The sequence below is a fragment of the Dermacentor variabilis genome, unplaced genomic scaffold (genome assembly GCF_050947875.1).
Source record: "Dermacentor variabilis isolate Ectoservices unplaced genomic scaffold, ASM5094787v1 scaffold_12, whole genome shotgun sequence".
Taxonomy (NCBI): domain Eukaryota; kingdom Metazoa; phylum Arthropoda; class Arachnida; order Ixodida; family Ixodidae; genus Dermacentor; species Dermacentor variabilis.
The window spans coordinates 49,363,491-49,376,510 of NW_027460280.1; the positions used below are offsets into that span (position 1 = coordinate 49,363,491).

The 13,020-nt window shown below is 46.5% G+C and overlaps 1 protein-coding gene across 2 annotated transcripts in view; it reads left to right on the forward strand.

The window, feature by feature from the left end:
- Hex-A (Hexokinase A) overlaps positions 1–13,020 on the forward strand; it is a 48,145-nt gene that overhangs the window by 24,710 nt on the left and 10,415 nt on the right. For both annotated transcript variants that reach the window (XM_075676387.1, XM_075676388.1), the window contains exons 2-3: positions 9,221–9,383; positions 9,473–9,612. In XM_075676387.1, coding sequence (XP_075532502.1) covers positions 9,221–9,383; positions 9,473–9,612 — 303 coding nt within the window. The remainder of the gene's footprint in view (positions 1–9,220; positions 9,384–9,472; positions 9,613–13,020) is intronic.

The following is a 13,020-nucleotide window of genomic DNA, read 5'->3' on the forward strand; positions in this document are numbered from 1 at the left end:
AACCTTGCTCAGACCCGCCGTGGTCGCTCAGTGGCTATGGTGTTGGGCTGCTGAGCACGAGGTCGCGGGATCGAATCCCGGCCACGGCGGCCGCATTTCGATGGGGGCGAAATGCGAAAACACCCGTGTGCTTAGATTTAGGTGCACGTTAAAGAACCCCAGGTGGTCAAAATTTCCGGAGTCCTCCACTACGGCGTGCCTCATAATCAGAAAGTGGTTTTGGCACGTAAAACCCCAAATATTATTATTATTAATCTTGCTCAGAAACTCGAGCTTCCCCTGCTGAATGAGCGTGATGTGGACGGTTTGCATCGCCTGCCAGCACCTGTGAACAAAGTGCCAATCATTCTGATAAGGTTTTCCCGCCAATCTGTGAAAGTAAATTGGCTTGCAAATCGTGAAGTTGTGAAGAAGTGTGATAAAGACATTTCCTTTTTCGATAATCTGACGCCACTGAACAGAAAGCTTTTATGGCTTGCCAAATCAAGAGCACGCGAACAAGGCTACCAATTTTCGTGGTGTTCCGATGGAAAGGTCTTCGTAAGGAAAGAACCTGGCGCAAGGGCTATAAGGATTGCCTCTGAACAAGACCTTGAGCTAATTGCTTAAGTTGGTTTCTTTTTTATTGCTGCTGTAATTGTTAACCTTCACGATGTATTATACTTACGACTCCCTTAACACGTTCATAAATGAAAATAGCTATTGCAAATATTTCTCGTTGTATCATTTAAATGCACAAAGCCTCAGAAATAAGATTGATGAAATTGAGGCTGATCTCGAGCTCATAAAATGTCACTCTGACATAATTGGATTTACAGAAACATGGTATGCATCAAATAGCGATGTTACACAGTTAACAGGTTATGACAACGTCTCTGTATTTAGGAAGGAAAGACGTGGCGGCGGCGTATCTTTGTATATAAAACAATACCTTGTTGTATTGTAAAGGTAAATAAGTGTTGTAAAGGCAATGAAGGATGGATGCTCGCCAGGAAATGACGATATTAGTGCACGCCCCATCAAGGCCGTACTTCCATTACTTGTGGGTCCTCTAGTATATATTTGTAATCTCATATTAGAGACCGGTATATTCCCTGATAACATGAAAGTTGCACGCGTAACCATAATATTCAAATGAGGAGGAAAAAATGATCTGAATAATTACAGACCTATTTCTGTTTTGCCTCTCTTTTCTAAGATCCTCGAACGCATAATATACACGAGGTTAAATAAATTTTTAAATGCTCATAATATAATATGTAAACAACAATATGGATTTCAGGCCGGAAAATCAACGGAAACAGCACTGCTATTCATAAAGGACCGTACTTTGGAAAACTTTGAACAGAAACTATACACACTGGGCATTTTTCTTGACTTCCGAAAAGCCTTTGATTCTATTAAGCATGAAATTCTGATGGAAAAACTGGGAAAGTATGGTATCAAAGGAATAGCGCATGAGCTGATAGACAGTTATCTCAAAGGAAGAAAACAATACACTAGTATGAATCAATTTGTCAGACATAGGAATAATTAAGTACGGCGTGCCGTAAGGATCTATTCTTGGGCCTTTGTTATTTATTTTATACATCAATGACCTCGTTAACATCCCCCTGACACCTGATATTATCCTTTACGCGGATGACACTAATGTCTTCTTTTCTGGTCCAAATCTGGCCTCACTTGAAGAACATGCAAATCAGTGGCTGAGTCAGCTACAGATCTGGTTAAATAACAACGAACTTGACTTAAATATAAAGAAAACACAATATATTATTTTCCGCCCCAAAAACAAGCCTTTGAATCATCACGTCCAACTACAGATCTATAATACCAATCTATTGCCAACAAATTCTTGCCGCTTCCTGGGCGTCTGTTTCAAATATGACTTAACATGGACAGATCACGTGGATCAGGTTCGTTTGAAAGCATCTAGGACTATCGGTTTGTTGCAACGCGTAAAATATCTTTTACGTCTGCGTTTGAGAAAGCAGATCTATTTTTCCATAATTCACTCCTATTTTATGTACTGTCAGCTAGTTTGGGGTACATGTAACAAATCGGATTCAGAGCGCCTTCTTTCGCTTCAGTTCAGGGCGTTGAAGGCCGTTTTCCGTTCCGCACCTATTACCAAAGAATCCCTGTAGGACGCAGTTAAGGTACTGCCATACTATCAACTTTACAGTTTCTCATTGGCTGTACTTATTTTTCATAACATTAAGCATGATTTTACATCCTTCTGCACTAAGTACTTAAACAGGAACCTTACCCATAACTTGCGCACTGTATCTATGGTTTGGTCGAAGTCACGCACAAATTATGGTACTCAGATCATAGACAATCAAATAGTTACACTCTGTAACACTTATCCTTTAATGATCAACTGCATAAATGATTGCAAAACCCTTTCTGAATTTAAGAAAAAAATGAAAATGATGCTTTCTTCTCCTGCCTCTTTTGCTTTGAATTGTACCTTTCTTTTTTCTTGAGCAAGTGCAATCTGAATGATTACCTACATCATTGTTTCCGTGAATTAGAATGATGTAATGAATGTATAATATAAAATAATAGGATAATTTGTCATATGTGACACAGCATTGTATTTCTGAATTTCCACTGATTTCATTGATCTCACAATGTAGTGCAGTATTTTGTAATGCCGACCTGCTGTCATAATGTGTGATACCGAGGTGAAGGCCCTGTCAGGAGGCATTGTTGCCTCCTTTTGCCGCGCCTCGTGGACATCCTGTACCACCTACGTATGTCCAAATGAATTGAATTGAATTGATCATGCCCGCTGAAAGGGTTGGCGCTCGACGGCTTTTGTGTTGGGCTAGTATTGTCTTTTTTACATTGCGTCACTGATCGGTATGTTCCTTTTCTTAAAGTTTAGAACCAGACTGCGAATATTAAATGTCCTGGTTCTGTTCAACTGTCGGAAACAACGTACTGTCGTTGCCAGTAATATGCGCTGCAGCTTTCGGATTGCAACGCGTTTTCTTTTCTTTTTTTTCTGATTCGCCAGCGCTTGCTCTCAGTTGAATAAACTTGTTACTTTACTTTGTAGTAAATATTACACTTCTAATTACAGCAGTAGCATAATAAAGTTCTGTAAGGTAATGGAATTACGTCTTTTTAAGCGTTGTCGGGAAGAGCAAGAAGAACAGCGCAATGGAGAGGGCGTAACAAAGGGACAACGGGTGCTTCCCTGTCCGATGCGCTATTTTTCCTGCTCGGTTCTTGGGCCAACCAGCCGCTCCTGTTGGCCGAAAGGTCCACGTTGTATCAACAGCCTGTCAGTGCGGCCGAGAGCTTTTCCTACATTAGCGAGTGAGACGTGCCCTTCAGTAGTGCAGGATGCCATCTGATGTGAAGCCAGACGCAGTATGGCAGCGAACGCCCTATATAGCACTCAAAATGCCACAGTGGCTCAACGTAGAACGTGTGTATGTCCCATGAGACAGGATGTTCTGTAGGACTCACCGCGGTCGCTCAGTGGCAATGGCGTTCTGCTGCCTGGTTGCGGCGTCCGCATCCGATGGGAGCGGAATGCAACGCGCTCATGTACTTAGGTTTCGGTCCACGCTAAAGAACTGCAGCCCTCCACTACGGCCTCTTTCATAGCTAAGCCCCAGTGTTGCGTTGGGACGTTAAACTCCGTGGATCAAGGTTCAGCGTGGAGCTACTCCATCTTACAGGTCGTTTGCGGCACTGTGGAAGCTGTAGTATACGACGTGCATGCGCAAAGGTCCCAACATGTCACATACCGAGGGTTGATCCAGAAATTAGTTTCCAAATAGCTCCAGCCACACGGGAAGGTGCGAGGCGAAATCCAGCAACACTGCTGCACGCGGCTGTTCCTCCATTCTCGATTCCCCCCGGCCTCGCTTCGTTGCGCCGAACATCGTTGGCTCAGCAGCCGTCCGATGTGAGGTTCCCATTGTCGATCCCGCCAAGTGCGAGATTCGTTCCGTAATTCGCTTTTTGCACGCCAAAGGGACTCCACCCGTGGATATTCATCGTCAGTTGACAGAGGTGAATGGCGACAAGTGTATGTCCGTTCAACACGTCCGAAAGTGGCGCAGGGAGTTTAGTGCCGGTCGGAAGGAAGTCCACAATGAAGAACGGAGTGGAAGACCGTCAGTTTCGGAGACTGTTATCGAGATGGTCCAACGCGAAGTGCTTCGAAACAGGAGGATCACCGTCCGTGAACTTGTTGCTCAGATTCCTGGGAGTCCTTATGGTACAATGGAAAGAGCTTTGACTGAAAAATTGGGATATCACAAGTGTTGTGCTCGATGGGTGCCGCGGCTATTGACATCAGACCACAAGGAGAAACGCCTTGACTGTGCTCGCCAGTTTCTTCAAAAGTGTCCAGAAGATAAGGAAGGATTGTTGGACTCCACTGTTACGGGAGACGAAACGTGTGTGTTTCGTTTCACTCCCGAAACGAAACAAAAATCCAAAGTGGCGCCCAATGTAACCCAGAGTAACCTGTCGCAAGGAAGTTCAAACAACTCCTTCTGCTGGCAATGTCATGGCCAGTGTTTTTTTTGTTTTGTTTTGATCGTAAGGGGATACTGCTGATTGATTTCATGGAACGTGGGACAACAGTAATCCCGGACAGTTATTGTGCAACACTAAGAAAACTCGGGCGAGCTATCCAGAACCGCCGCCTAGGACGACTGGCAGCCGGTGTAACGCTGCTTCACGACAGCGCCCGACCTCACGTCTCCAGTCAAACCCAGGAACTTTTGACAAACTTTGGGTGGACTGTCATGTCCCACCCACCATACTGTCCAGACCTCGCGCCTATTGATTATCACTTGTTCCCCAAGTTAAAGGAACATTTGAGTGGCCAGCGCTTCCGGAGCGACGATAAAGTCAAAGAAGAGGTGAAACGCTTCCTCATCGGGATGGCGGCGGAGTTCTACGACATTGGGATACAGAAATTAATAACACCGTCTACAAAAATGCGTAGAAAAAGATGGGGATTATATAGAACAATAGAGCAAAGTTTCATCTTTCCAATGATGTGAATTTCTGAGAATAAACAATGTTATCTATTTCTAAAATTGATGGGAACCTTATTTCAGGATGAACCCTCGTATGCGTGTGTGTATATATATATATATATATATATATATATATATATATATATATATTATATAGTATGTACATGCAGAAGTGGGACTCCTGCGTCATTTTGATGCAAACGCAAATTCCTGTGTCAAACAAAGAAAATTGACCGAAATTGCGCCACGAATAGCGAGCGGATTCGTTCGCCGAAAAAAAATAAGTTCACCGACGATTACGATACTCCCGAATGTGATATTCCAGCGTAGCTGTATGCTTGTTTTCATTTCGCGATATATTGGCTGGCGCGGACAATCCGTCTCGTGCGGCACATTGCAAACGGAGCTAAGTGTGACGCGACTGCCTCGCTAATCGGTAGATCGCGAGAGGCCGCGCGCGGGTGACGCGTGGGCGCCATTCACAGCAGACTCCGCAGACAGGCCTCCGCTCACGCAACGCTTTGTTTCCATATATGGTATAGGTGGCGTCGTCGGTGAATAGACAATGTGCGCTACTCTGGCGCCATCTCGTAGCCATTGTTGCTGCAGAGCCCGTCTTGCGCGGCGCACTACGCTCTTCTCACGCTTTTGCCATGCCCTCCTCCTCGCGCTCTCTTCGCTATCGCAGTCTTTCATCCGCGTTCGCTGCTGTCGGAACGGCCAGGGCGGTGGTATTTAGAGTGTACTAGAATACGGTTCAGTGAGCCGAGCGGTGCGGCGTTCCTTAGTTGAGGTGCATAACAGCAAAAAGTAGGCTGAGGGCGCTGCGAGCGTAAATTTGCATGCACTATAATGTTTCAGTATCGGGGTAATCTGCTTCAAAATTTAACTTAAGGCGTTGCTTAGGACACATGTAGTACAGCGCTCATGTTGGTTTATTCTGTGTTCCGTCGTGGTTTAGAAGTGTGCTGCCCTTTATTCCATTATGCCACCAAAATTCAGATTAGCCTGCTCCAGACTGCTTCAAGATAAAATGTTATCTGCTCTAAGTTGCTTCAAAATGGAATTTAGTCTGCTCCAAGCTGCTCCAAGATGAATTTTTTTCTGCTCGAAACTGCTCTAAAACGCAGTTTTACTTGCTGCAAACTCACTTTGGGCAGTCCCATCCCTGTGTGTTGAAGGGTGGGGGGTACGATTTCATATGTCGAGAATAATCTGTGCTTGACAAGCAGATTCGGCGTTTCTTCATATACTTTTTTTTTTTTTAGATTGTACCTCGCTAAGCAGTCAGCATTCTCGAGACTGACCAATTAACTGGCAACCGAGGTCCTATTGACACTGTGCAGTTCCCTCGTAGTGACACACCACGGGCAGAAGTACGTTATCTTTAGCTATGAAAAATGTGTTAGCCACCGACAAAATGCGCGTTCTGTTTTAAGTGAACATTTCTTCAGTTACTGTGCGCATCTCTGCTTGACCTTGCGAGTCCAGAGCCTGTAGGCCGAAGCTTGGCGTTTTGTTTGTGCGCGGTCACAGCCTTTAAAATGTTTCAGCATAGGTTACCTTGTGTAGCCTGTGCGAGAGCCGTGGCGGCATGTGGAAACGCTTTGTAGAACGCATATGGAAACGCCCACTCGCTCTGTCTCCTCGCCCAGCTCAAGCTGGCCAAAGGCCAGCCCGCCCTTAATTTCTCCAGCTTGGTCGGCGTCCGCTGTTTTCTCCTCGTTTCACTATAGCGTTACCATTCCACCGTCACTACAGTAACCGTCGCAGCCATGCACCTGGCTGAGGCGTTTACGGGCCAGTGGCGGTGCTTACGCTTAAAGCGCAGTTGTGTGGACCCGAAAACGAGGGAGGAGTTTTGGCAAGTTCATTGAGACGGAGCGAAGAGGCTCAATGACGGAGGGCGCTGGTCACCAACGCCTCAATGTGTGACCGAGCGCGGCCTCCCACATCCAGGCATCCCACGGAACGCTCACCTCTCGCTTCCTTTAGCAGTCGGTGCCTTAAAGATTTCCTTTTGCTGTTTTCTTCCTGTTTTACAAAAATCTATAGTAATAAAATAGCCAACTTGACGCTTTCAGTGCAGCTGCTTCCGACCTCCTCTGGTCGGAATTTGCCATCAAAATGACGTACTAGAGCCCAGCCTTAAAGGGAGCCTGAAACGATTTTGACGATTTTCTACAAACGTACTGGGTCGTTAGAGTAGGTCCTTCTGATCATTAATTGACGCATCTAAGTGCTTCGCGTAAAGTGTGTAATTTATTATAAGGTTTTAAAAATGCACATCGCTGCCGATCGCACCACACTGCTCGGCGGAATTTTAAGCCGCCCCTATCCATATGACGCAAATCACCCATATAACGTCAGTGGGGCGAGCTATACGATTGGCCGACCAGGGCGCGTGATCGATAATTTTTCCAACTTTATAGTAAGCAAATGATGTCCGTAATAGTTGAAATGTTAGTTAATTTGTTTTTATAAAGAGAAAGTAACATAAAGGGGATGCACAAGAACAATTTTTCAGTACACTTCAGCACTTCCGGCACACAGCAAGTGTCGTCTGCTTGTGTTACAACGTGCTCCGTCTTTGGCGAGAGCTCCGCCGTCAGTGTCGTTCTGTCTTTTCGCGAGTGCTATGATTCGACTTTGTTGCGTTGTGGACTGCAAACGTAGCGACTGGCAATATTTCAAGCTGCGACATCGTGTCCCTCTGCAAGCCAGTAGACGAGCGGACTGGCTGCAGCACATCGGACTGCCGCTATCCGATCGGCGCCAGGATTTGCGCGATTGCGGCCATCACTTTACACCGGAAGATTACTAACGCAATAACGTTTCGCGAGTCCGGTATTTAGGGTAAACGCAAGCGCAAAGGGGACATGGCCTGGCCGTGTCCCCTTGCGTGTTGTTTCTTGGGATGAACAGAAGTGCAAATGTGAATGGTCTGCACGGTGCAGCCACGTGGTAGCATAGAGCTCAACCAGACACAGTAGCAGTAACAAAATGTATTCTTCTTCGCTGCTGGTGTACATTTTTCGCAGGAGTTTAATTGTTAAGACGTTGTTTTTGTAAATGTTTAAAATGTTGTACACTTGGTTAGAGCAATATTCGCTCTTTCTTTGGCTGGTTAAGCTCTGCGCCCACGGGTGGCTGTGCCGTGGAGACTGATCAGGCAGCTCACGTACGTCTACGCTAAAGTTCCTTCATCAGCTTGAGTTTATGCCTCCACCGTTGCGTCGTTCAGCTAGTGTGTGATTACCGGAATACCAGACACGTTCGGCGCTACGACAGAATGCTCGCAACGCACGCTGCTTCGATAGCTCTCGCTTGCGGTCGACGGCCAAGCGGCTAGCGGAGAGGTTTCGCGCGGGCGGGCTCCAAAACAACCGGAAGTGTACGATGTGACGTCGCATCGTGACGCAGAATCAGTGAAGGCGGAGTTTAGCCCCGATGGCTCGGCGAACGAGTTGAGGAGGAAAAGCATGGCTAGGGAGGAGGGTAACTTGTAATCGCTTGTAGCTCCATTAATACGTAACGCTTCACTTAAATTGTGGTGCGAATGTTCTACTTAAGCTGCACCCTACGCGTCTACAAAATTTGTCCGAACCGTTTCAGGGGCCCTTTAAGCGGGATATTGAATTAAGCGATGTCAAATTAAGGGAATACTACGTGGTGGTTTCATTAACACGAAAAGCACGGCTTTACTCGCAGAATTGTCTGCTTATGCGGTGAAGCCTCAACTTTGCGACGTCATAGTGCAGCGATGACTGCACAGGGCCGTCGGAAATGTTTGACGGGCCAATGTACCGTTGGGTCAGGGCGAGGGAAGTGCGAATGGCTGTTGGCCTACTATTATACTGCGAGGTCGAAATGCTTGCAAGATACTGATTCTACAGTCGGGCTTAGGTGCCCAGCTCGATTTGTATTGAGCAAGAGGGGTTAACTCGACGGGCCTACCAGCCCCTTTCCCGTGTCTGACGTCACTGACCGTGCGCACGTTTTGCTTACTTATTAATGTCAAATATATTTATGCGTAATTGCGTGCAAGTCTCCGTCGAAAAATTTTCGCATGTAAGCTTTTTTTTTTTTGTCCTCCCTGCTCGTATTTATTTCCAGCATTGTTCGTGCTAAGAAACCGCGCGGCATAGTATATTGTGGGATGGTACTTAACCAATGCATGCATTTTTTTTTCTCCTCTATCACAGATTGAAGCCATGACCCGTGACCTCGAGCTCCCCAATGATGTATTGCAAAAAGTTTCGGCCAAACTTCTTGATGAATTCAACAAAGGCCTCGGAAAAGAAACTCACAAATCGGCTGAAGTCAAAATGTTCATGACTTATGTGAGGGACGTTCCCAACGGATCAGGTGAGTCTGATTGGGCTGTTACTTATGAATGAACATGGTGCTTGTGAATGTGAAGCGTTACTGAGACAAGCCTTTTTTCTGCATTTCAGAAAGTGGAACATTCTTAGCCTTGGATTTGGGGGGCACGAACTTCCGAGTTCTGCTCATTGATATCGACGGTGATCGATTCAGCATGCAGAACGAAATTTACGCTATTCCTCAAGAAATCATGCTGGGAACTGGTACTGAGGTCAGTACACTGAACACTTTCACTGTTCAGTAATATAAAATAATTCTGACAAAAGGCAACGGTGCACTTGTCCGAGGTGTCAAGCGCGCGCGCACCAGTGCAAGTAAATTTGACAATGTACGGCTGTGCGTGCACGCACCGTGTTTCTGGACCAGAATGTTCGATATTCTCTCTCAATTTTCGTAGAGAGCTTTAGTATGGCGTAAGATGCTTGCGTTAGCGAGTGGCGCAACGCTAGTGCTATTGTAGGTTTCGCAGCGAACTAGTCTTTGAATAGCGAAACCGAGCGAAACGGAACGCAAACAGCTGAGACGCCATCTAGATGTAAAAGTTAAACCTAGCGTACAGAAAATGCCAATATAACGCAATTGTGTATCCATATTATGGGCACAGCGGTGGCACTACCCTTCTCCGTGAATTATGATTTAGTTTGTGGCGCCCTCTGTACTACACATTCTTAATCTATGGCTTTTAAGAGATCACAACGCGCGTGAATTGTCACTCGCGCTGCGAGAACTCGGAGGCCATGCGATACCCCTGTCAAGCGGGCAAGTTAAGTGCACTTATGGAGAGTGCACTCGGTTTTAAGCAACAGGCGACTAATGGTGCCAGGTGTTATACTAAAGAAGTCGACGCCAAAATGCGATCGTTCTGCAAAATTTGAGCAAGAACAGTGCAGCGGTGAGCGCAAAATCTTTTTTTTTTTTTTTGAACCCGTGCAGCCAAATATTCAGGACCCTATACATGACTAACAGGAGTCAAGCGGGCAATTTTAGTGCACTTATGGGGAGTGCCCTTCGGGACCTTGAGTGACACTTCAGGCTACGCAGTGCTATACGGGAAAACAGAGCGCACGCACACTAAAAAAACAAAAACAAAATGGCGACACACTAAAATCGTTTTTTGAATATTTAGATTAAAATAAAACTTGTAAAACGCGTTTGCTTTAGTTGTATTATGAAAAGAAAACAATCGGAATCTATATTTACTCAACAAAAAAAAACTAAAATATTTTTATTATAAGATTCTTACAAATCAGGGCCGGCCAAGACGAATGCCTAGCCAATCCAGAACAAGATGGCGTGCGGCGAGGCGGCATTTTATCCTGCTAGAACAGAATATCAGCGAGTTCTGTTCTGATTATTACGTTAAGCTGTTCAACAGCTAGAATGAGCTTCTGTGTCCTTTTTCTATGCATTACATCTTGTATCGCTGAAACCGCTGGCGGCGAGGCTACGCGCTCGACCAGCAAAGTGCGTTCCGGGAACGCACTGCGACCGAAGTGCACTCTTCTGCGATTACACTCCGCTTGCGACATTTAGATTTGCGAAAGTGCACTTAAGACAAAAATGAGAAACTGTTTTCGTCTATGGGAAAAATGGCGTCTGAAAAGCAGACTTGTGTCGCCGCCTGCCATCATCTGCAGAAAACAGCGTTTCAGGGAGGGCAGTTGCCTGTTCCAGGAGTGGGCAACACGCGGCAGCCCTCCCTGAAACGCTGTTTCCTGCAGATGACGACAGGTGGCGATACAAGTTTATGCTTGCGCCGTCGTGGCAGCAGCACGCGTCCCCATAAGCGCTGGCACATTTGCACATTTTTCTTAGAAACCAGGCAATTAACTGTGCCAAGTGCTATACTAAACGAAGTCGACGCCAAAATGCGATCGTTCTGCAAAATTTGAGCAATAACAATGCACCGGTGAGCTCAAAATCTTTTTTTGAACATGCGCAGCCAAATATTCCGGACCCTGTACAGCCATCCTTGCTAAGCCTAAAGCGCGGGAAAATTGAGGCAATATTTCGGAAACAGCGCCTTGTTGTCACTAATACTTCGCTGTCAAAGTATCATGGCACAAATCTAAAAAAATACAAGCATCTGTTGAGAACGAATCGATCAAACAGCGCAGGACGGCGACTTAATCCGAAGCGGACAGACTTCGCCTAGAAGGCGCCGCCATGCTTGCTGGCCAAGCCGTTTTTGCGAGCGTTAGCGCCTCGATGCTCAGCCGATGCGAGCGTTAGCGCCTCGGCTGCTCGATGAAAACGCACAGCGTTTTCATCGAGCGGCCGTGGGCTAACTTACCAAAATAGTGGAGGCACGCAAAGCTCAAAGCTACGGAAGCGTCTGGCGCGTGCGCACTTTGGCGCCGCTATTTTGTGCGCTCGTTTCATCGCAGGCATGCGTTCCATCCCGCGCATGCGTGTCTATATACCCAATCAGGGTGTCTACCAACCAGGCATACCAGGAATTCTCAGGGATATTGAATAGTCTGGAAATACTCAGCGAAAACTCGGGGAATTTGTGCTCCTATCAGGAGCTGAAATTTAAAGGGCACGAAAGTCGCAGTGATGCTGGCTCGAGTAACAGAGAGGAATTGTAACAAATCGTCTTTGACGCCGTGTCGTCGGCTGGAGGAGTTGCCAGAGTGTACAGTCAACAACCGACTTTCCGGACGCCCGATAGTTCGGACGGCTTCGCGGCTCGACCACGTTACCCCATAGAGCCTATGTATAAGAACGTCTGAAATTTCGGGTGCAAGAACCCTTCACCATCCGATTTTCCGAACTTTTTGCCGTGACCGCAGGTCTGAAATGACATTAATCAAAGCCACCACCGCCTCCATTTTGATTACCTCGCCGTCTCGAACGCTCTCGCACGCAGATCCGCTGGCAGCCGTAGCCACCACCGCGGCAACGCTAAGCCTAGCTGCTTCGACGTTCGCTGTTAAGCGTCTTGCCGTTCTGTGCCGTGTTTTTCATTGAAAGAATTAACCGATGTCAAGCAATGGCACGGACTCCGCCTTTGTAGTTCTCGCGATTGGAAAGCACGGCGCGTTGCATAATGCCGGTTTCCGAAAGTCTGCTTCGCCTCAATAGAGTAATGTTACGTGGTGAAGCATACGCGAAAGTATTGCGGTGAAGCATAACAAGCGTGTGAAGAGGCAATTGTCACGGGAAACAGTATGTATTCCTTCACTATACACGCGTGCACCCGCCATCTCCTGTCACAGTACGAGCACCAGTATGCCTAATAAGTGTACTGGTGGCCTTCAGAGCTTTTTCGGATGTTCCTGTGGGGAGTTTAGCCCTTAAGGGCAGTAAAAGACATGCATTCATTTTTTCCAACTCCCTGATTTTTCGGACGTTTTCGCGGCTCCTAGGGAGCCCGAAATATCGGACGATGACTGTACAACTGACCAAGAAGATGCTTCAGATTGTCTGTTGGTCGAACACGCATCGGAAGGAGGACGAGAACAGAAGCGACCTACGCACTGAGGAGTGAACAGGACAGGATGTGTGCCGCCGCCGCTTTTTTGAAGGAGCTTGAGCTCGTAAAACAAAGCGTTGGCTAACGCCGAGATGCAGGCGTCCCTAATACAAGCCAACATAAACTTTTTGAAGCAGTAAA